At 44.7% G+C, this 23,561-nt stretch overlaps 4 protein-coding genes across 6 annotated transcripts; 1 reads left to right on the top strand and 3 right to left on the bottom strand.

Moving 5' to 3' along the window:
• Positions 1-66: 66 nt before the first annotated feature.
• On the bottom strand, positions 67-672 carry LOC136456068 (zingipain-2-like). Its single transcript, XM_066455829.1, has one exon. The coding sequence runs from the start codon at positions 670-672 to the stop codon at positions 67-69; it is 606 nt and encodes a 201-aa protein (XP_066311926.1).
• A 1,558-nt stretch (positions 673-2,230) lies between these two features.
• Positions 2,231-4,106, bottom strand: LOC136456060 (uncharacterized). The gene is made up of 3 exons (XM_066455822.1): positions 3,534-4,106; positions 3,252-3,377; positions 2,231-3,160 (listed from the first exon to the last, which is right to left on the bottom strand). The coding sequence occupies exons 1-3, from the start codon at positions 4,104-4,106 to the stop codon at positions 2,231-2,233; spliced, it is 1,629 nt and encodes a 542-aa protein (XP_066311919.1).
• A 62-nt stretch (positions 4,107-4,168) lies between these two features.
• LOC136456051 (uncharacterized) lies at positions 4,169-5,909 on the top strand. The gene is made up of 3 exons (XM_066455812.1): positions 4,169-4,606; positions 4,763-4,888; positions 4,980-5,909. Exons 1-3 carry the CDS (start codon positions 4,169-4,171, stop codon positions 5,907-5,909), a joined length of 1,494 nt encoding a protein of 497 aa, XP_066311909.1.
• A 12,929-nt stretch (positions 5,910-18,838) lies between these two features.
• Positions 18,839-21,646, bottom strand: LOC136482390 (serpin-ZXA-like). 3 transcript variants are annotated; one of them, XM_066479618.1, is made up of 3 exons: positions 20,968-21,646; positions 19,924-20,709; positions 18,839-19,091 (listed from the first exon to the last, which is right to left on the bottom strand). In XM_066479618.1, the coding sequence occupies exons 1-2, from the start codon at positions 21,391-21,393 to the stop codon at positions 19,927-19,929; spliced, it is 1,209 nt and encodes a 402-aa protein (XP_066335715.1). In that variant the 5' UTR covers positions 21,394-21,646; the 3' UTR covers positions 18,839-19,091; positions 19,924-19,926. The 3 variants fall into 3 exon arrangements, with proteins under 3 accessions (XP_066335715.1, XP_066335707.1, XP_066335702.1); XM_066479610.1 differs by having other exon boundaries at positions 18,840-19,091; positions 19,920-20,709; XM_066479605.1 differs by lacking the exon at positions 18,839-19,091 and having other exon boundaries at positions 19,794-20,709.
• Between the last annotated feature and the right edge of the window lie 1,915 nt (positions 21,647-23,561).

Here is a 23,561-nt window from a genome sequence, read left to right as displayed (position 1 = left end):
AACATCTGCAACTAAGCAAGCTAAATTTCAATAACATCCGTAGCCATTGAAGTTCAGCTACACACACTAGGGGTAGTCAATCCATTCCATGTAGGGGTAAATGCTATCCAGAAGGATGCCGCACATACCCAAGGAGTCTTCTGTATCGCGGTTGATGTTGCGTTGCATCCGCATGTAGCCGTTCTCGCCCCAACCTTCTCCATAGCTGTTCTTGACGATCCAGTAATCGTAATCCCAGTCGTCGGTGGTGCCGTACCCAACGAGAAGCGTCTCGTGGTTCAGCGAGTGACCACACGGTCCTCGGTACACGCCACCGGCGTAGTTCTTGGAGGAATCGTCGGAGCCGTCCATGGCAACCACCACAGGAACGAACTTCACTGCAAACATCAGATCGAACTCCAAGAACGCCGCGACCCGGTTGAACCCGGCCATGGCCACGACGGGGGAGTTGGCAGCGGCCTGGCATGTGTCGCGCCATCCCCTGTACGGGTAGGCGGCTTCGGACGCGAGGCCGCCGTTGCTGATGATGTAATTGAACGCCTTGAAAGCGAAGCCGCCTCTGCAGCCAGCGTTGCTGGTGTCGCAGTCCACCAGCTGCTGCACCGACAGGTCCAACAGACTGTCGTTGCGCTGTATGGCGTGCACGCTCTCTAGCGCCGCGGCTGCTGCCATGGCCAAGCAGCAGCATCCGCAGTAAGCCTGGTCCTTCACCTTGGTCACGCACGGGTGGCCATTGCAGTCGGCTGTGCGCCAGTCGATGCTATCCGGCAGTGCCGCCTTTTCTTCCGCCGCTGGCGGCGGCGGCGGCGTGACGGTGATCAGCTTCCCGCCGACGTTGACGTGGCGCTCCCCGCCATCGACGGGACCTCTCACAGGCGTAGGCGGCACGAAACTCGTCGGTCGCCATGTCCGCGAAGATGTTGAGGCCGAGCACGTAGTGCTTGTCGCCGGGGTGGGCGGCGTACACGCGGCGCGCCGTCTCCTTGAAGATGCCGAAGCGCCGGAGCTTGTCGCCGGCGTCGCGCACCACCCCGTAACGTGCGCCCCAGCGGTCGTACAGAGCCCACATGGAGTCCTCAGACTCCATGTCCTCTGGCGTGAACAGCTCGGCGCCGGTGGCCGGCGGCGGCGCCAGCGCAAGCGTCCTCACCATGCTTCCGACTCTGCCGTGGAGTGTGGCTCTCCTCCCCACTCTGCTGTATATGGCCATCTCTACATACGGAGTACAAAACTACTTTGAATGACAATGCAACAGTGATAGATATCATTAGATTCACTAGGAAAAGTTTGTTATTTTTTTAACCTGGTTGGTTTTCTTTGAAAGAACTGGCATCTTTCCATTTCCACAGAAATTATTGTTCGAATCTTCACCTTGTAGACTGTTGATTTCCTAAACGGCATGTATTTTGAACCGGGGGATAGTGTGTCCTGCCTGTGTTTCATTGTAAAACTGTTGTATGATTTGTTAGTTAGTTATTCGGTGTGTATGGTTTAAGTTCCGCCTGATCTCTGGGCTGGGGCTGGCTGGGCTGGCTGGCCAGCCCCCTCACATTGCTACTATTTACGCGAACCAGTCAGCAGTACTTCTCTCTCACGTAAACGAACCAGCAATGATACGAGAGTGAGAGACATGCAGAGTAGCCTCTGTTTGGTTGCTGCCTTGCCAGTGAGCATGGTGGATCGAGAAAGTGGAGTGCAGGAACGAACGCGGCTGATGACCAGCTCAACTGGCCAGGAACAGAGGAGGAGGGTAGCTAGCTATTTCCAACTCTTTAACTCTCAAGAGGAGTCGACGCATCATCATGCTGAAACGGGAACGTTTGAACGATATATACAGTAGCCTATGTTTGACTGCCTTGGCCAATGAGCATGGCGCATCATCGAGAAAAACAAGGAACGTGTCTGATCTGCTCAACTGGCCAAGAACAGGAGGGTAGGGGTAGCTAGCTATTTCCAACTCTTCAACTCCCAAGAGGAGCCGACGCATCACGCTGAAACGGGAACGTCGCGTGAACGGTCACCGGCCACCGGCCACGCGACCCAGAATCACCACAACAGCATGGTATAGAGGCAGGGCCGTCCCGGGAAAATTAGAGGCCCTGTACGATACTAAGAAATGAGGCCTATTAGCCTAGAAAAAAAAACTAAATATACGATATTATAAAGCATGCAGTATGTTGCAATAAAATATATATCAAGATTCAAGAATGATACCTATATTACATAATCTTTACTTGAATAACATCATTCTTTTAGTGTTCTTTGAAATGAAGTCTTCAATAATATGCTCATAATCAATCTTCTCCAACAGTTCACCTTCAAGTGCTATTATAGCCAAATCATTAAGTCTTTCTTGTGTCATTGTAGAACGCAAATAAGTCTTCAATAGCTTTAACTTAGAAAAGCTTCGCTCTGCTGATGCAACAGTCACAGGAATAGTCAACAAAACTCTATATGCAATAGTTGCATTAGGAAAACAACCATGCTCCTTTAAAAACCGCAAAATTTCAACAGGCCCCATTCTTTCTTCTGGAATGAAGTCTTGTAGAAACTTCAGCTCCATATATAGTTCTTTGGCATCAATATCAGATTTTTCATCCTTTTTAAGGACAGCCTCAAGATTATCACAAGAAGACTTCAAGCTTTGGTTATCCAACGACCGCAATGTTTCCGAAGTAAATAAGAAACCAAAATTTTTTTGGTATTCTTTGTACTGCTCAAATCTTGTTTCCAGAGAGACAATAGCTTGATCAATAAGAGTGTTAAAATACTCTATTCTAAATAACTCCTCTGGAGACATTGTGGCAATATTTGTGTCTTCTGGGTTCTCATCGTGATGCCTCTTTCTTGTAATTTTTCTTTTTTTAGTGAATGTAGTACCAATATCCATCTCAAGTGCAATTTCTTTGGCCGACTCCAAAGCTTGTAAGAAACCAGTTTCCCTATAGCCCTCGAAGAAAGAAATAAGCCCTTTCACTTTCTTGATAGCAACATCAATAAGCATATCCTTTTCTTGCATTTGTTTGCTTACCAAATTAGCAGCATACAGTACCTCATACCAAATAGCAACTGCCACTATAAAGTCATATTGTCCAAGTTCATTATTTGCCAAACCTTTAGCCTCACTACTCTTTGCTGGATCGTTATCAATATCAGATACCTAAATTAAAAGAAGGAAAACATTTTTAATATATGAGATAACCAACAAAAGTACATTATTAAATCAGTACCAATATGAAAATGTTGGATACCTGAAGTAGAGCCTCCCGAATGTCTGCACACTGAAACCTGATAGCTTTAACACTATTAATGCGACTCTCCCATCGTGTTGCTGAAACTGACTTGAGAGTCAGTCCAGTTATGTTTTCTTTTAGTATCTGCCATTTTTTTGTAGAGTTAGCAAATGCTGTGTAGATACGTTGGATGATTCCAAAAAAATCTTTAGCTCTGCCACAAGTCTTAGTAGCCATATCACAAAGTGTTAAATTAAGGCTATGACAACCACAAGCTGAATAAAAAGCTCTAGGATTTACATCCAAAAGCTTCCTTTGTACACCTTGATGTTTTCCTTTCATATTTGAACCATTATCATAGCCTTGTCCTCTCACATTATCTATGTCAAGATCAAGAATCTTTAGCTCATTCTCTAGCACATCAAAAAGTGCTTGTCCAGTCGTGTCATTTACATCTAAGAATCCTAGAAAGGATTCTTCAACATGACCTAATGTTGAGTCCACATATCTTATAATTAAAGACATTTGTTCTTGGTGACTTACATCAGGGGTACAATCAAGTATGACAGAGAAATACTTTGCACTCTTTATCTTCTTAATAATTTCAGACTTAATAGCAGAAGCAAGTAAGTGTATCAACTCATTCTGAATCCTAGGACCAAGATAATGAACGTGAGTTTCATCATTTGTAATCCGGCGGACATGCTCTTGAATAACTGGATCAAATTCAGCCAACATCTCTACTAAGCCCAAAAAATTCCCATTGCTATCATCATATAGTTTGCTGTTACTTCCACGAAATGCAAGATTATGCTTGGCAAGAAATTTTACTATGCCATATAGTAAAATTTCTTGCCAAGCATAATCTTGCATTTCGTGGAAGTAACAGCAAACTATATGATGATAGCAATGGGAATTTTTTGGGCTTAGTAGAGATGTTGGCTGAATTTGATCCAGTTATTCAAGAGCATGTCCGCCGGATTACAAATGATGAAACTCACGTTCATTATCTTGGTCCTAGGATTCAGAATGAGTTGATACACTTACTTGCTTCTGCTATTAAGTCTGAAATTATTAAGAAGATAAAGAGTGCAAAGTATTTCTCTGTCATACTTGATTGTACCCCTGATGTAAGTCACCAAGAACAAATGTCTTTAATTATAAGATATGTGGACTCAACATTAGGTCATGTTGAAGAATCCTTTCTAGGATTCTTAGATGTAAATGACACGACTGGACAAGCACTTTTTGATGTGCTAGAGAATGAGCTAAAGATTCTTGATCTTGACATAGATAATGTGAGAGGACAAGGCTATGATAATGGTTCAAATATGAAAGGAAAACATCAAGGTGTACAAAGGAAGCTTTTGGATGTAAATCCTAGAGCTTTTTATTCAGCTTGTGGTTGTCATAGCCTTAATTTAACACTTTGTGATATGGCTACTAAGACTTGTGGCAGAGCTAAAGATTTTTTTGGAATCATCCAACGTATCTACACAGCATTTGCTAACTCTACAAAAAAATGGCAGATACTAAAAGAAAACATAACTGGACTGACTCTCAAGTCAGTTTCAGCAACACGATGGGAGAGTCGCATTAATAGTGTTAAAGCTATCAGGTTTCAGTGTGCAGACATTCGGGAGGCTCTACTTCAGGTATCCAACATTTTCATATTGGTACTGATTTAATAATGTACTTTTGTTGGTTATCTCATATATTAAAAATGTTTTCCTTCTTTTAATTTAGGTATCTGATATTGATAACGATCCAGCAAAGAGTAGTGAGGCTAAAGGTTTGGCAAATAATGAACTTGGACAATATGACTTTATAGTGGCAGTTGCTATTTGGTATGAGGTACTGTATGCTGCTAATTTGGTAAGCAAACAAATGCAAGAAAAGGATATGCTTATTGATGTTGCTATCAAGAAAGTGAAAGGGCTTATTTCTTTCTTCGAGGGCTATAGGGAAACTGGTTTCTTACAAGCTTTGGAGTCGGCCAAAGAAATTGCACTTGAGATGGATATTGGTACTACATTCACTAAAAAAAGAAAAATTACAAGAAAGAGGCATCACGATGAGAACCCAGAAGACACAAATATTGCCACAATGTCTCCAGAGGAGTTATTTAGAATAGAGTATTTTAACACTCTTATTGATCAAGCTATTGTCTCTCTGGAAACAAGATTTGAGCAGTACAAAGAATACCAAAAAAATTTTGGTTTCTTATTTACTTCGGAAACATTGCGGTCGTTGGATAACCAAAGCTTGAAGTCTTCTTGTGATAATCTTGAGGCTGTCCTTAAAAAGGATGAAAAATCTGATATTGATGCCAAAGAACTATATATGGAGCTGAAGTTTCTACAAGACTTCATTCCAGAAGAAAGAATGGGGCCTGTTGAAATTTTGCGGTTTTTAAAGGAGCATGGTTGTTTTCCTAATGCAACTATTGCATATAGAGTTTTGTTGACTATTCCTGTGACTGTTGCATCAGCAGAGCGAAGCTTTTCTAAGTTAAAGCTATTGAAGACTTATTTGCGTTCTACAATGACACAAGAAAGACTTAATGATTTGGCTATAATAGCACTTGAAGGTGAACTGTTGGAGAAGATTGATTATGAGCATATTATTGAAGACTTCATTTCAAAGAACACTAAAAGAATGATGTTATTCAAGTAAAGATTATGTAATATAGGTATCATTCTTGAATCTTGATATATATTTTATTGCAACATACTGCATGCTTTATAATATCGTATATTTAGTTTTTTTTTTCTAGGCTAATAGGCCTCATTTCTTAGTATCGTACAGGGCCTCTAATTTTCCCGGGACGGCCCTGGTGTCAACAAAGCCAAGGCCTCCAAAATCCTTGGGAGTGGCCAAAGCCTCCCATTTCACCATGTGATATTTTTTCCTATTACCAGCCCCCTCCCAACAGAACCTACCTCTAGCAGAGTCAAACCTCTTCTGTGTGCCCTCATGTAACCAGTAGAAGCCCATAGTATACATAGGGATACTAGTGAGGCTGGAGTTGATCAGGATGGACCTACCTCCATGAGACAGTAAAACTTTGAATCTAACTTTGAATCCAACTTTTGCAGACAATTAATGCAGGTCTCCGCACACATAGAAAATAGTACAGGAGCCACGAGTCAGTCCGTGGCCTACCCCAACTTGCTTGGGACTGAAAGGCTATGTTGATGTTGTTGTTGAGTCACGAGTCAGTCCGTTGTTCCAAATATCATATGAGAGTTGCACCAGAACTAACTAAAATTTGTCAAGATATTACTTCGGTACTTAGAAGGGCGGGCCTGGTGTAAGCGGTAGAGTCTTACCGCCTGTGACCGGAAGGTCCCGGGTTCGAGTCGTGGTCTCCTCGCATTGCACATGCGAGGGTAAGACTTGCCACTGATACCCTTCTCCAGACCCCGCACAGAGCGGGAGCTCTCTGCACTAGGTATGCCCTTTTTTTTATTACTTCGGTACTTAAATACCATTTCTAAAGTTCTCCATTGGTGTGTAGTTTAGTGAAAAAAAAATTGATGTTCCAGCTTAGTTTGATTATGCCTACTTAAGTACCTAAAGTGCTTAAATGATGCTCTAAGGTGGGTACAAAAGTTAGTTAACAAAATGAATCCACCGCAATGTAAACACAATGCAAAGCAAATTCGCAGATATCAATATTACCGATCAAATTTAAGGGCATCACGTCACAGTCAATGCAACTATTTTAACTATGGTGGAGACCATCTACTTTGTATCTTCTAGAATACAGTATATAGTTGAACTAAATGAATGAACGCGATTTGCTAGAAACATAGACCATCTACTTTGTATCTTCTAGCATACAGTATATAGTTGAACTAAATGAATGAACACGATTTGCCAGAAACATACGTATGATGTTTCACCTGGAAAAAGAAACGTGTATTTACGCGATACCAGGTGATTCACCAATAACATATATGATATGATGAAGGCCATGAGAAAGATAAGCCTAGATTGTACATGCACAAAACAAACTGAACTACAAACCCCCTGTTACATATATCCACACGCCGATAAACATTTTACATAACGACTACAAAGACAAAACAGTCTATTACTAGCACCAGTCTCTAGTGGTACATATATATCGATATGAATGTCTTGTTTATCTTCTCTAATGCATGATGGTTTTTATGACGTCAACAGAAGTTCCAATTGGTCAAATTATGAAACCTTCAACCACAAATCAAGATAAGTTTTCAATTTTCATCAGGGCTGCATGTCATATGAACTTGGTTGGGGTAGATGGGATAATAGGAAGAACAAGGGCAAGATAAACCAGTTTGCCCCTCCCTTGGAGGCCCTGAACTATTTAGGGTTCATATTCTTGCTTGCCTAACCTATAACTCATTGGCTGCCTTTATAGACCAGGAGCATACTAACAAAATTTTATTCAAATAACTGATCAATCCTATCTGCTAGCAAACCCGAACAAACTAACAAACCTTATCCCTAAGCAGCTGCTGCCGAACTGGTGGCTGGGCCGACGCACTTGCCATGACAGCATGACATACATAGATCTATCATGAAGCAACAGGACTTTAGCTCATTGATATGATTTGGCACTCTGCTATGTTTACTTTTTTATGTTAGGTTTGATCTCCCACCAGTTAGGCCCAACGGCCTTTTGGGCCTTGTTCTCGCGCCCTGATCGGGGGCGTCCAACCCTACATGGTTGGTGGGCCTCCGTCGCACAGCGCTATAAAGGAAAGGTGGGGGCCGGGGCTCGCAGTACGAGGTTCACCGCGCCGCCAGTCACCCCATCGACATCCTAACCCTAACCCGATCTTGAGAAGGGGCGCTGCCAGCGACGGGAAGCACCACCGACGCCGGCAACGCCACCCCGACGCACTCGCCGCCGCCAAGGACGCCACTGCATCGACTCCTCTCTCTCCACCGAACATCGCTGCCGGCGCGCAGATGGCGTCCGCCAACGAGATCCCGGCTGGTGCTTCGACCACTACGGCTTTTGATGGTCTGCTACCTCCCACTCCCCTTCTCTCTGTCTCTCTGTAAATCTTGAACATGTATTCCTATTCTATTAATATGCATCCCGATCTGATGAATATGACTAAGAGAAAACCAACAATGGTACCGGAGCCACTGTTAGAGAAGAAATCAGATCGGGGTAAGAAAGGAAATGAAACTGACCGATCTGATGCGGATCGGGAAAAGAAAATAGAAAGAAGAACCCTAGACCTAAATCTTTTCGGATAAGAGAAAACCCTAGACCCAAATCCGAAAGAGGGAAGAAGGGGAAGAAGAAAGAAAGGAAAGAATATGAACGAACCCTAACCCTAACCCTAGTTTTCCATTCGGATGAACCCGAAAAGAACAACTCAAATCAGAAAGGGGAAAGTGGAGGACGGATCTACCTCGCCGTGCGTCGGATGAACCTTCGCCGGTGCGGGAGAAGAAGCCGAGCCGGGGGCGCTGGCTCGCCGGGCTCGGCCAAGGAAGCGCCGCGGCCAGGCCGCTCGATGGCGGCGTGCTCACCCGTTGGGGAGCACGCGCGCCGGCGAGGGGGCCGGCGACGGCGCCAAGGCTCGCTCCACCGCCCGCTCGCTCGTCGTCGCTCGCTCTCGGTTGCGGCTGCGCTGCGCTGAGGAGAAAAGAGAGAGGCGATGAGAGAGAGAGAGAGAGAGCACCGGGAACGAAATGAAGTTAGGGTTTGAAGAGAGTCAGCTGACGCGGTTTTTGATCCCGCGATGGAAACGGACAACCGTCTGATGATGATGAACGGACCAGATGCGGCCACGGATGCTCGGGCCGTCGCCGGCCCAGGCGGGCACGAGCGCGCGCGGCACTTTGCCGGCCCAGGCCCAGGTTGCGGCCTGGGTGCGGCCCGCGCACGCGCGGAGGACTGGGCCGAGCCGGCTTTTGCCGTCTTGGGCCGCGCTGGGCTGAAATGAAAGAAGAAAAATTTTGTTATTTTTTTCCAGGAGCAATTTTAATGCATATTTTTTGATGAATTTGAATGATTTTGATACAATTTTTCTTTGCAAATTTTATCCAACGATATTTTGCTCAGAAAACAGTGAATTTTTTAGTGCTTCTGAAAAATAATAATATGAAAAGATTATTAATGTTTCCGCTGTGCATGATAATTTTCGTTCTCTTTTGATTAAATTTGAACCAACGGGATAATTTAATTTTAAGAGAAGTGATGAATTTCTGATAATTTTGATGCGATTATGATATTGTTATTTTCTGACCAACGTTGTTAATAACAATATTATAATTTTTGATCCATGAGAAATTGTGCATTAATTTTACTTCTGCCCAACGGTGATGTAAAATGTTTGCATGGATGAATTATAAGTTTTAATTTGACCAACGTTGAGTTAAAGCATGGAATTTTATGTATAAATGTTTCTTACTTACTCTGGTGTGATTTCAGGAGGCAAATGCATTGTGAACATTGCCAACATCCTGACACTCAATGGGACCAATCACCGTGTGTGGCGGGAGAAGTATGAATTGGAACTTGCGTTGGGAGAGGTCGATTTTGCCATCACCTCACTGTGTCCTACTGAGCCAGAGGACCCGGTGAGAGGTGAAAATGAATCTGACGCTGATTTCGCTGCTCGAAAGCGTTATCATGCTGAAATAAGAATAAAATATGACCTTGAACATAGGCAATGGACTCTCTCCAACCGCAAGTGCCTGTTGGTGGCTAAAGCCACCATAGAAGAACAGATAAAGGGCTCAATCCCTGAATGTGCTACTGCTAAAGAATATCTTAAAAAAATCAAGAGTCAGTTTACTGGGTCTACCAAGGCCACAGTAAGTTCACTGATTAAGAAGTTTGTGAATGAGAAATTCACTAGTGGTAGCATAAGAGAGCACATTTTGAAGATGAACACTACGGCATCTAAGCTAAAGGAAATGAATTTGAAGGAGGAGGATTTCCTGATTCATTTGATTTTTGCTTCTTTGCCAAAAGAATATGACACCTTCATTGTGAATTATAATATGCAGCCTAAAAGATGGGCATAGAAAGACTCATCTCAATGTGTGCTCAAGAAAAGGAGAGGATTAAGTCCTCACAAGGTGAATCTGCTCATTTTGTGAAGGATAACAAAAGAAAGAACTTTAATGGTAAGAATTCTAAACCACAAGGGAAACCTAAGTGGGATAAGGCCTCTTCCTCCAATTCACAGGGAAAGAAACCCTAGGATTCTGAGAATTAGCAGTATGGTGGAGCTGAAAAAGATCAGTGCAAGCACTGCTTCAAGAAGGGACGCTACAAGAGGGATTGTCCAGACTTTCTAAAATCTCTGCTAAAGAAAGGTGATGAATTTATTACATTTATAGATGAATCCCTGCATTTATGTTATGATAAATCCACTTGGTGGGTTGATTCAGGTGCAACTACTCATGTTGCAAATTCCTTACAGAGGTTAAGTGGGACGAGAACTTTGCAAAGAGGAGAAAGAACGATTAAAGTTGCAAATGGAGTCCAAGCCAATGTTGAAGCCATTGGAGTTTTTTCTTTAGAATTGAATAATGGTTTTATACTTAGACTTAAAGAAGTACTTTATATTCCCTCTTTGCGTAGAAATTTGATAAGTGTTTCGAAACTTGATGATGATGGAATTGATTGCCATTTTGGTGATGGCAAGTGTAAGATACTGGTTAATAATAAATATGTTGGTCTTGCCTTCCGACAAGACAAGCTTTATTTATTATCTCTTGCTGAGAATGCGAACAATGTATGCGATGAGAATATGAATGATTCCCCATCTACGGATGTAACTAAGAAGCGGAAGAGAATTGGTATTGTCTCTTCGAAATTATGGCATTATCGCTTGAGCCATATTTCGAGGGGGAGAATGGAACGATTGGTTAAGGAATCAATTCTCCCGCACTTAGAATTTTCAGATTTAGAACAATGTATTGATTGCATCAAAGGAAAGTATGTCAAGAAAATTAAGAAAGATGCCAAACGAAGCACAGAAATTTTAGAAATAATCCACACAGACATATATGGTCCTTTTCCTGTGAAAAGTATGGATGGTTATGACTCGTTTATAACATTCACAGACGACTACTCTCGTTATGGCAATATTTATCCAATTAAAGAAAGATCGAAAGCATTGGATAAATTCAAAATATTTAAAGCTAAAGTTGAAAATTAGCACAATAAGAAAATCAAGATAGTACGATCAGACAGAGGTGGAGAGTACTATGGGCGACATACCCCATATGGCCAAATTTCTGGACCATTTGCAAGGTTCCTATAGAAAATGGCATAGTTGCTCAGTACTCCACATCGGGGGAGCCTTAGCAGAATGGAGTGGCTGAAAGACGTAATCGTACCTTAATGGATATGGTAAGAAGTATGATGAGTTACTCTACATTACCGATTAGTTTATGGATAGAGGCACTGAAAACCGCCATTCACATACTTAATCGAGTACCAAGTAAATCGGTGCCTAAAACACCGTATGAATTATGGACAGGAAGGGAACCCTCACTTAACCATTTGCGTGTGTGGGGCTGTCCAGCTGAGGCAAAAGTGTTTAACCCAAACATAGGAAAGTTAGACTCCAAGACAGTCAGCTGCCATTTTATTAGCTATCCAGAAAGATCGAAAGGATATCGCTTCTATTGTCCTGACAGACATATGAAGATTGTAGAAACAAGACACGCTGTGTTCTTAGAGGATAACATGATCAGGGAGAGCATGGTAGCACGAGAAATCAGCCTATAGGAGAAGCGGGTACATGTACCCACTCCGATGGTTGAAGAACCATTCTTCACGCTACCTGCTGCTGTTGCACCGATAGTGCAGGACACTGTAGTGCCAACACCTGTTGCAAGTTCTCCTGTGGCGATAATGAATGAACATGAGGAACCTGTCCTTGAGGAACCTATCCTTGAGGAACCTATAGAACCAAATGTTGCACATGAGGAAGAACAACAACAGCCAAATGTGGAACAAGTGCCGGAGGCACCTAGAAGGTCTCAAAGAATAAGAAGATCAACTATTACTGATGACTATGAAGTTTATGAAACAGAAGAATGTCAGATGGGGGATGATCCCACCTCATTTGAAGAAGCCATGAGAAGCGACCACTCATCAAAGTGGCTTAAGGCCATGGAAGATGAATTGAAATCAATGAGTACCAATAAAGTTTGGGACTTAGAAAATATTCCTAAAGGAGCCAAAACAGTAGGCTGTAAATAGGTCTACAAAACGAAATATGACTCCCAAGGAAATATAGAAAGATTTAAAACGCGACTTATAACGAAAGGCTTCACGCAAAGAGAAGGGATTGATTACAATGAGACGTTTTCTCCAGTCTCATGTAAAGATTCCTTCAGAATTATAATGGCACTTGTAGCCCACTATGATTTAGAGTTACATCAAATGGATGTAAGACGGCTTTCCTAAATGGGGATTTGGAAGAAAATGTTTATATGGCACAACCGAAAGGTTTTGTCGTAAAAGGAAAGGAAAATATGGGATGCCTCCTGAAAAAATCAATCTACGAATTGAAGCAAGCTTCAAGACAGTGGTATTTGAAGTTTGATAGAACGATAAAAGGTTTTGGGTTTGAAGAAAATATTGAGGACAATTGCGTTTATGCAAAGTTCAAGAATGGAAAGTACATATTCCTAATTTTGTATGTGGATGATATCTTGCTTGCTAGTAGTGATATCAATCTACTAATGGAAACAAAGAAATTCTTGTCCTCAAACTTTGATATGAAAGATCTCGGTGAGGCCTCATTCGTTTTGGGAATAGAGATTCACCGAGACAGGAGAAAAGGGGTTCTAGAATTATCGCAAAAGGCATACATAGAAAAGGTCCTAAAGAAATTTAGTATGCATGCGTGCAGTCCTTCACCTGCTCCTATAGTCAAGGGCGATAGGTTTGGGGAACATCAGTGTCCCAAGAACCAATATGAAATTGACCGAATGAAAGCGGTACCGTATGCTTCAGCTGTTGGAAGTTTACAATATGCTCAAGTGTGTACACGCCCTGACTTAGCTTTTGTTACCGGGTTACTTGGCAGATATCAAAAGAATCCAGGAATTGAACATTGAAAATTAGTGAAGAAAGTCCTGTGTTATTTGTAGGGTACGAAAGGCCTCATGCTTACGTATAGAAGATCTGATACCCTGCAGATAGAGGGGTATTCAGATTCTAATTATGCGGGAGATGAAAGAAAATCTATGTCAGGATATGTATTTACTCTCGCAGGAGGGGCTATATCATGGAAAAGCTCCAAACAAACCGTAACTACATCCTCGACAATGTATGCCGAGTTTGTAGCATGCTATGAGGCAACGAGGCAGGTGAATTGGCTAAAAAAATTCATACCCGGATTGAAAGTGATTAATGATATAAATGAACCACTGAGATTGTATTGTGATAACAATCCAGCGGTACAGTACGCTCACAACAATAGGTCAAGTGGTGCTGCCAAACACATTGACATAAAGTACTATGTTGTGAAAGATAAAGTTCGAGATCATATAATAAATCTTGATCATATAAGCACAGAGAAAATGCTCGCGGATCCGCTCACAAAGGGCTTACCACCCAACATGTTCAGAGAACACGTAGCCGGCATGGGTTTAAGAGAAAGCCTATGATTCCCGAACATATGAAGGGCCCAAAGAAAGTTTACATTTCAAAATAGAGAAGTGTATTGTGGCTGTTAGTCTAACGACACTAATTGCTGTGACGATGGAACAATTCTATGCACTAATCTATGATAAAATAGGATGGAAGCAAGAAAAATATGAATTGAAAGTTTTGAGTATGAAATTAAAGAACGAAGAATAGATGAGAGATCAAGGGGGAGAATGTTAGGTTTGATCTCCCACCAGTTAGGCCCAACGGCCTTTTGGGCCTTATTCTCGCGCCCTGATCGGGGGCGCCCAACCCTACATGGTTGGTGGGCCCCCGTCGCACAGCGCTATAAAGGAAAGGTGGGGGCCGGGGCTCGCAGTATGAGGTTCACCGCGCCGCCAGTCACCCCACCGACATCCTAACCCTAACCCGATCTTGAGAAGGGGCGCTGCCAGCGACGGGAAGCACCATCGCCGCCAGCAACGCCACCCCGACGCACTCGCCGCCACCAAGGACGCCACTGCATCGACTCCTCTCTCTCCACCGAACATCGCTGCCGGCGCGCAGATGGCGTCCGCCAATGAGATCCCAGCCGGTGCTTCGACCACTACGGCTTTTGATGGTCTGCTACCTCTCACTCCCCTTCTCTCTATCTCTCTGTAAATCTTGAACTTGTATTCCTATTCTATTAATATGCATCCCGATCTGATGAATATGACTAAGAGAAAACCAACATTTTATACTATGACATGCAGTCATATAGACATGCCAAGACAACAGGATATATTTGGATTGTAGAACAGTGTTGGCAGACTAATAGATAGACTTTTGACTTTTTTATCCAAATGGACAGAGAGGTACCCAAAAAGATCTAGAGTGAAAGAGGAGAAAACAACGGTATAAAATTGCAAAAGAAACATCAAGAGTAAGATCCCCACAAGCAAAACAACATAAGCACAATTGTTACAGTACACTCAGCAAGGTCAAGGCGGCTCGACTAGCATCAAAGGTTTGGCTGCGTAAGCATCGCTCCCCCCATTCATATACCATAATTGCTACTTCCTCATTTGCTTATTTGACTACTTGGAAGAATTCAGATCACTCTCTCCAGGTGAACGTTGTCTCAGGGACCAGTGCTCAAACCGGTTGCAGCTATTCCTCAGCCAGAAAGCGGCTTACTGGAAGCAGCGGGGAAAAATGAAAAGCCTCAAGGAAGGTGACGCCAACACCAAATTCTTCCACGCTCGTGCATCTTGCCGCCAAAGAATGAACCGGATTGCGGCAATAACTGTGGATGGCACAGTTCTGGTCAATCATGCGGCGAAGTCTGAGGCCATGACCAATTACTACACTGGCATCCTTGGTGTGGCTGATGACATGAGATGGAATTTTGATGTGGCAACACTCTACCCTGTGACGCATGCTGCTGCTCTGGCCGACCTGGTGGCTCCTTTCTCTGAAGGTGAAGCTCTCAATGTAGTTAAATCAATGAACATCAACAGCCCCCTAGACCCGATGGATTCGGCCCAGCCTGGTATGTGACTGCTTGGACTGCCATCAAAGACGACATCCTCAGCTTCCTCTCAAGCTTTTACAACAGCACGGTGGATCTAGACCGCATCAATCGGGCATACATTGTTCTACTGCCCAAATGTCAGGGGGCCACAGCTCCGAAAGATTTTAGGCCGGTCTCCCTCCAGAATTGCCCGGTCAAGATTATCACCAAGATTCTTACCACCAGGCTGCAAAGGCACGTTCAGCAGTTGATTGACATCGACCAGACCGGTTTTATCAAAGGCAGATCAATTTCAGAGAACTTTGTTTATGCAACAGAGCTCGTCTAATACTGCCACCGCAAAAAGTGTCCCACTTTGGTACTCAAATTAGACTTCGCCAAGGCTTTTGACTCTGTTAGTTGGGACAACTTGCTCGCAATTTTACATGCCAGGGGGTTCCCACCAACGTGGATTCAATGGATGACCCAATTGTTCACCACCTCTCATTCCTCGGTCCTAATCAATGGCTATCCAGGAAGATGGATCAAGTGCAGAAGGGGGCTGCGGCAAGGTGATGCACTATCACCATACCTCTTTCTTCTGGTGGCTGATGTCTTACATCAACTGATCAAACAAGACTTGGGCATCCGTCACCCCTCCATTGACGGTCCATGCCCAGTCTTACAATATGCAGACGACACGCTACTGCTAGTCCATGCGGAGCTGACTGATGTCAGGCGGCTCAAGACAACATTAGATGACTTTGCACTGGCCATTGGACTTAAGATCAACTTCTCCAAAAGCACTTTGGTGCCCATGCACGTTCCTGAGAACCGCCTTCAGCGCGTTGTGCGTATCCTGCAGTGTCAAAAGGGGCCCTTCCCACAGGTATACCTAAGTTTGCCTCTGTCCAATGTCAAGTTGAATCTCGCCGCTTTCACCCCGCTCATCTCCAAAGTGGACCGTCGGCTTGCTGGGTGGCAGTTAGCCCTCCTAAACCACCAAGGGCGGCTTGTCCTCATCAATTCGGCACTTGACGGCCTTGCAACCTATATGATGCAAGCTGTGGCCCTCCCACCGGGAGTGATCGCGGCCATTGACAAGAAACAGCGTGCCTTCCTCTGGGCTGGAACAGATAAGACCTCAGGAAGCAAATGCCTAGTACGATGGGAGGTTGCCCAGAAGCCAAAAGTTGAAGGAGGATTGGGGGTGCGCGATCTGGCTACACAGAACGCCTGCCTCCTCCTTAAACTGTTGCACCGCCTACACCATCCAGAAGAGTCAGCATGGGCAGCCTGGGCACGGCAACACACAGACCGATCAACATTGGAGGGGGCCAATGACGGTAACCACTGGGATGGCCTAAAATCTCTACTGCCAGCATACAGATGTATAACCAAGGTCATCATTGGAGATGGTGCATCTACGACGTTCTGGTGGGATTCATGGACAGAGGGCACCACGCTGGCACTCAAATTTCCCTGCCTACTCAGTCATTGCACTCAGCCAAATGTTTCAGTCAGGGAAGTATGCATTCGCGGCCTTGCGACCATCCTGGTGCCGCGACTCTCTCCCCAGGCATGCAGCGAGAAGGCTGAGGTCGAGGCTATCATCGCTTCCATCAACCTACAACAGCAGCCAGACGAACGCTCCAGCAAGTTTACTTGCACGGCGAACAGGCTGGACACCGGCAGCATATACCATGTCTCGACACACTCCGGACAAGTCAGTATGATCGACAACTTCGTCTGGAAAAGCTGTGCTCCCCCCCGGGTTCGGTTCTTCGGTTGGTTGCTGCTCCATGAAAGAATTCAGTGCCGAGCAAACCTCCACAACAAGCATGTCTTGGATGACGACATTTGCGAACTCTGCGGCCAATCCGCTGAGACATGTGACCATCTCATCTTCCAGTGCACGGTCGCTAGATCTTTCTGGAACCACCTTGGATGGAGAGACCTGCCTATCCCTCCTGTCAACAGGCTCTGGGAATTGCCCAGGTCGGCTGAGGTGCCATCAAAGCTCTTTTCTACAATGATTCTCCTCTGTTGCTGGCAAGTTTGGAACCATAGGCACGACGTCGTCTTCCGTCAGCAACAGCCTTGCCTTCGGCGGCTGCTTGCTACTGCCAAAGAAGCATGTCGCCTCTGGAGCTGCCGCCTAAAAGTCGAAGATCGATGGATAGTTGACAAGTGGTGCGCAATGTTTGTAATGAACTAAGCTCTCCTACCTCCTCATTTGTAATCTAAATATGACTACGGGTCCTCGACCCTGTAGGTGCCTTGGCACCCTCCATCCACCGGCTCGCCCGAATCAATGAAAAATCCATTCACGTGGGGCTCTCACCCCTCCGGTGATGTCCTTAAAAAAAAAAACAGTACACTCAGCATAAATGTTAGGACAGGCTTACAAGTCATGCCTATGAACTGTGCCAGTAAATCGCTAATGATATCAGCATATCACGCCTCACCAGTACCAGGATGTGCCTGACGCATTCTCTGCTGGCTACCTTGGGGGATAACTCTCTCTCTCTCTCCCCCTCCCTCCTTTTTTCTATACTTTTTTTTTACTTTTTTCAAATATTTTTTTCTATTTCTTTTTTTCAAGAACTTCTTTCTGGGATTTTTCCTCCCTTTTTTCATCCCCACATAGCTAACACTAGAAATTGTGCTGAGATTCAAGCAAATGCCAAAACTTTGATAGAAAGGCTTGATGACAGCCGACTAATCTGCGACCAGTGCCATTGCTCATTCAATGGAAAAGAGGAAAAAACAGGAAAATAAGTAAAGATATGAGATACAACTTATGTTTTGTATCATTAGTTGACATTGGCAATAAGACCATCAGTCCTGTTGTTCAACGAAATGGAACTTTGCAGCAGGAACTAAAAATAATACAATCCTCAACAACAACAACAACAACAACAAAGCCTTTAAATCTCAAACAAGTTGGGGTAGGCTAGAGTTGAAACCCAGCAGAAGCAATCAAGGTTCAGGCACGTGAATAGCTGTCTTTCAAGCACTCCTATCTAAGGCTAAGTCTTTGGGTATATTCCATCCTTTCAAGTCTCCTTTCATTGCCTCTACCCAAATCAATTTCGGTCTTCCTCTGCCTCTCTTCACGTTACTATCTTGGCTTAGGATTCCACTACGCACCGGTGCCTCTGGAGGTCTCCGTTGGACATGTCCAAACCATCTCAATAATACAATCCTCACATTGAAATAATATTTTTAATGGAGCCCAACCAAAGAGACATACTATCTAATGAAAGTGAAAAAAAAAAACATCACAAAAGTAATACAAATCATTATAAAAACCCCAAATATTATCTGTAAACAGTCAGTAAATGAATATCAATTTCATATCTTTAGTTCGAAAAGCATATTCTGGTAACAAGGACCAAAACAGATTATTCATCAGATATATACATAGCCATATGGTATAAAATAGTATTGAACTGTGCACAGTCCTCTTAATATATATAAAGTGGAGAGATAAAGCTTACATTTCCAACGAACACTGATTGAGCATCCATACTGCACTTTTCATTTCATCTTCTGGAAATGCATACATTCTCATCTCAAATTTACCATATTACATTAGCAACATTTTTATTCTAAAATTCTCCGGAAACAAACAGAAGTGACATATTCAGATCCACATGTGCTTCATCTCTAGGAATGACGCTACCTCTGGACTTTGTTTCAGTTCCGTGGCAATGCACCGGCAGATCTATAACAAGTAAGTAAAAAGTAACGAATGAGAATGCAGAGGATGCGCGCTGCTACCAATAGGATTGAGAACCATCCACATGAGACTTAAATGTAAGATGTTTCCAAGACCAAGAGGCTATTGAGCATCATGTCAAATGACAGAAGCTGGAAAAGACAGCAGATGATGAGATGGTCCATCAGAGAAACAACTTATGGATCCACCAGGTTATCAACCATTAGAATCACTATGGATTTTAACCCTCTTCAGCTAAGCTTATCTCAGTCCAAATGCTGCGAAACTTAATGTCCATGTTTGATGAACCTACTTGAAAAATATGTTTTTCTATAACACTCTGTTGACAACCAAACTTGACATCTATTTATATGCAAACTATGCTTCTGTCTGAGATATTAAGTTTGCCTAATAAGGAGTTATAATACTTCAGATTCACCCACATGTGCTAACTAGAAATCGTGGGGCACCGATGTGCTCATACTAGAAATCGTGGGGCACGGTGTTTCCGCGCCATCGTTGATCCAGCGAGTCATGATTGTGTGTGGGATATCCAACAGCTTTTGTGTGTAATGGAGAACTGTCAATGATTTCTAAAGAAAAAGATTTCAACCAAATTGCAGTGCCTTATCTATATCTTTGTATTTATTTGTTGTTGCATATAGCAGCAATGTATTTATTTGTTGTTGCATATAGATATAGCAGCAATTAATCATTCATGTAGCTCGCACTCAGTCGGCCTCTTTTAGTAGCACTATTGTAGATAATTGCTCCAGAGTTTAGGATTTACAGGTTTCTGCAACATAACAAAAAGCAATATGATTTAGACCAGACCTACACATTAAGCAAGTAGGGGATTGACCACATGGCCGACGAACAGCACCACACCAGTCGTGTCTTCTCGGATCAAGAAGAGGAAAGGGTGATCCGCGATGAAATAATCTGGGTGTATTCTCCTAAGTGAAGTACCCCTCGTCACTATAGCAGATGCTGCAGCAGCCTCGGTTCCTTCCTCGTTAACTTCCACAAATGACTTGTGAAGAATGGACGAGACAGATAATTTCAGTGGCACGGGTGAATCAACAAACTCTGACAGATCTGCTTCTGGGCTAAACGGCAGCTGGAGCCCCAAACCTTTCAGCAACTCGGATGCTTCAAATCCAAAGGATATCTTGAACTTGGGGACTTTGATCTGCCCAACTGGAATCTTCCTCGTTGGGATATGCCTGTCCAGGAACTCAGGTTCAGAACTCAACTTTTGAGCCAAGCTCCAGAGGCCATCTTGTGCTTCTGGAAGAAGTATGTACATGGAGAACTGCCTCTTGTCACCACCTTGCTCGTACGGAAGCCTGAGCACCTTCAAGTCGCCATAAGATGCCATATATTGGTCGTCTCTGCTGGACATGAAAGGTGCTTCAACTGAACTCCCGTTGAGAAGGTGGAACTCACCGTCTCTTGTTTCAGATGCATCGAACTTGTTAGTCCAAGCTCCTTTGAAATAGAGTGCATTGCCAAGAACCAGCCTAGTGGATTCATCAACAGAGCCCGGTGGCAGAAGCTCTTCGATTGTACCTGAGGTGACTTTCTCTACCCATGTGTTCACTTGACCAGCAACTTCTGCAGCCTGACAAAAAAGACAACATATATTTGCTTAATTTTTTTAAAAAAAAAAACGGACGGCAAGAGCTTGCTCTGCCGAAATTTTATTAAATTAAATAATAACAAGATCGATCCATCAGAGAAACAAGGAACACTACTAGCTCACAACTGGCGCTGGAGGGATCTATCGCACCACAACAAATGACAATCGCTACTACTAACTAACCATGCTAGAGCTAGATGTTTGCAAGCAAGCAAGCAAGGGGATCATATCATATCAGACCTGTTTCTGGAAGTCGACGGAGTGGGTGTGGGCCTTGTACTTTCCCACGGCGAGCTCCTGGAAGGCCGGCTTCAGCTTCCACGACGCGTCCGCGAAGACGGCGTCCGCGAAGGCGATCCGTGGGCCTCCCGCCTCGGACCCGTCGGCCATCACGATCCGTGCCACCTGGTCGGCGAGCGCGTGCAGGCTATCGACTGCGTCCGGGCCATGGCCTCCGCCGAGTGCGGCGAGCAGCTGGTCGCGCGTGGCGCCGCCCGAGCCGGCGGCGAGGAGGCTGAGCGCGACGTGGAGTGACAGCGGGGAGAAGACGGCGTTGGTGTTGCTGACAGGTAGAGCGGGAGAGGAGGGGGAGGAGAAGGCAGCGGCGAGGCAGAGCGCGAAGCGGGTCTGGTGCGCGATGGAGAGGAGCGTGGCGGCGGTGGCCATGGTCGGTGTCGGTGATCCGGGAGTAGCAATTCGATTCCTGGGACTTGGATTTTCATTGGTAGTATATATTAGCAGCAGCAGAGGTGTTTGTTTGGCAAAAAAAATCTGGATCTAGATTCAGTTTTGGTAATCTAGAGCAAATTAACATGCCCTGCCCATAGAATAGAATAGATTCACAGTTCCTTTCCTTGTTTGGAGTCGCCTCAACCTTCATCAGCGGAAAGGAAACACAAGAGAGGTGCAATTTCGAACAGTCCCGGGGTGAGTTACTATATATTTTGTTGGACTACAGGTCACCAAGACGCGTTGTTAGCAAAGTTGGTCAAAATAAACGAGAGGAAGGCTCCGAGAGGGATATGGTCACGTTGGTTTTGGCTGAGTTCGTGATTAGCTGGCTGGATGGAAAAGAAGCAAGAAGGAGATAGGAAAGAAAATACATTTTAATATTATTTGGTTAGGCTAAAAAAGGTATATCATCTACGTGCAAGGGAGAAAAGGAAAGATTCTATATATTTTAGGATTAATGACGTTGTTGTTGTTATTGTTATTGTTATTGTTATTGTTATTATTATTATTATTATTATTATTATTATTATTATTATTATTATTTGTCGGGTTTATAAACCCGGAGTCCCTCGCGGACCGGTTTTCCCGCAAAAGCTCGGCCTAAGCAGACAGCGCGTAACTCATGGGCCGGCCCAAATACCTAAGCAACAGGCCAGGGGAATGATCCAATCTCCGACCGGAAGGCCAGGCCGAGGAGGAACAGCGCCCGTTTTCCGACTCCGGCCCACCTCTCCGACCGGAGTGCTCGTTTCGGTCTCCAGCCCGCCTCCGAACGACCTCTTCGACCGGAAGGCTTGACCAAAAGCACCGCTTCCGACTCCGACCGGGATATGCAAAGACCCTGCTCCCTGCTCTTCTCCGACTAGCACAGACCAGAGCCGACTGGGACCAACCGACTGGGGACGCCCGCTCGGTAAGGACCAAGAGACGTGCGGGGGAAAGCAAGGCAAGGCGCACAAGTCAAACAACGATACCAGGGACCATACCCTGTCACCTGCAGGAATAGTACTCTGCAACCGCCCTGACACAAACAGTATTGTAGGCGCCAACGTTTTTCTCTACAGTATTGTGGGCGCCGTTAAAATCTCATACGGTAAGACCCCCCCACATGCCTCTGGGCATCAATAGTGTTGTGGGCGCCGGAATTTACCGTACCGGGTGATCCTGGTGAAACCCCTCACATGCCTCTGGGCATCACCAGTATATGCAGGTACCGACGTATGCACACCCAAAGAAGACAACACCACCTCCCACATGCGTCTGACACTCAACAGTAGCATCAACAGTGTTGCGGGCGCCTACCATTATCTCGTACCCATCGGCGTGGGTAACAAGGCTCAATAGCATACGTATCCTATCCCTCTCACTTGTAAAGCCATCCCCTTCATCTATAAAAGGGGATGTGTTCCCTCCAACAAAGGCAGTTAACCCAAGTTGATTCAAGCCATCCCAGATTCATTAGATCAACCAAGTTCACCAGCTCACAACCACAGAACCGCCAAGTTCAGACCTCAAGCACACGCTTGAACACTTAGCTCGTAGCGGAGCTCCTGTCGCTCTCAGCCCTTCCGACCGGAGCCGACCGGACCTCTTGTACACCACATTTCTCTCCTTCTCGTTTGTAACCCCACTTCAAACTTCGAGCACCTAGGCTCAGGAATAAAGTCACCGACCGACTCAAACTGGACATAGGGCACGTTGCCTGAACCAGTATAAACCCTGTGTCATTGAGTGCTAGGCCACCTCCGATCACAACGTACGGTAAAACTACAAATATTTATGTGTTGGTCACTTTCTGCACCGACAGTTGGCGCCGTCCGTGGGGAAGACGTTGTACGTTCAACACTTTTTGGTCATCGGATGGCTCACTTTTCTGCCACCCTCGCCGTGGTGGGCTCAGGCGATACGATTCGTTTCGGTTCACTGGAGTTTCCTGCAGTCTCACCTGTTGGATGTGGGTTCCACCCGTCTTTGAGTCATCCCAGGCCTTCCTCTTCGAAAGCCTAGACTTCATCGCCGACCGGCTCGGCATACTACACCTCCACGAGGAGGCACTCGTTCCGGCACCCGTCGGAGGGGCGCACTCCATCGACTCTAGGACG

This window comes from Miscanthus floridulus, chromosome 1 (assembly GCF_019320115.1).
Source record: "Miscanthus floridulus cultivar M001 chromosome 1, ASM1932011v1, whole genome shotgun sequence".
NCBI classification, from domain to species: domain Eukaryota; kingdom Viridiplantae; phylum Streptophyta; class Magnoliopsida; order Poales; family Poaceae; genus Miscanthus; species Miscanthus floridulus.
The sequence above is the reverse complement of the archived record's forward strand: the minus strand, read 5'-3'. Positions and strand labels throughout refer to the sequence as shown.

Excerpts from the sequence above, each read along its gene's own strand:
- LOC136456068 (XM_066455829.1), bottom strand. The coding sequence starts at position 672 with ATGGCAGCAGCCGCGGCGCTAGAGAGCGTGCACGCCATACAGCGCAAC.
- LOC136456060 (XM_066455822.1), bottom strand. The coding sequence starts at position 4,106 with ATGCAAGATTATGCTTGGCAAGAAATTTTACTATATGGCATAGTAAAA. Across the intron at positions 3,378-3,533 it reads TACAAAGGAAGCTTTTGGAT|ATACTAAAAGAAAACATAAC; the intron begins GTAAATCCTAGA and ends AAAAAATGGCAG. Across the intron at positions 3,161-3,251 it reads TTCGGGAGGCTCTACTTCAG|GTATCTGATATTGATAACGA; the intron begins GTATCCAACATT and ends CTTTTAATTTAG.
- LOC136456051 (XM_066455812.1), top strand. The coding sequence starts at position 4,169 with ATGTTGGCTGAATTTGATCCAGTTATTCAAGAGCATGTCCGCCGGATT. Across the intron at positions 4,607-4,762 it reads TACAAAGGAAGCTTTTGGAT|ATACTAAAAGAAAACATAAC; the intron begins GTAAATCCTAGA and ends AAAAAATGGCAG. Across the intron at positions 4,889-4,979 it reads TTCGGGAGGCTCTACTTCAG|GTATCTGATATTGATAACGA; the intron begins GTATCCAACATT and ends CTTTTAATTTAG.
- LOC136482390 (XM_066479618.1), bottom strand. The coding sequence starts at position 21,393 with ATGGCCACCGCCGCCACGCTCCTCTCCATCGCGCACCAGACCCGCTTC. Across the intron at positions 20,710-20,967 it reads CCGTCGACTTCCAGAAACAG|GCTGCAGAAGTTGCTGGTCA; the intron begins GTCTGATATGAT and ends CTTTTTTGTCAG.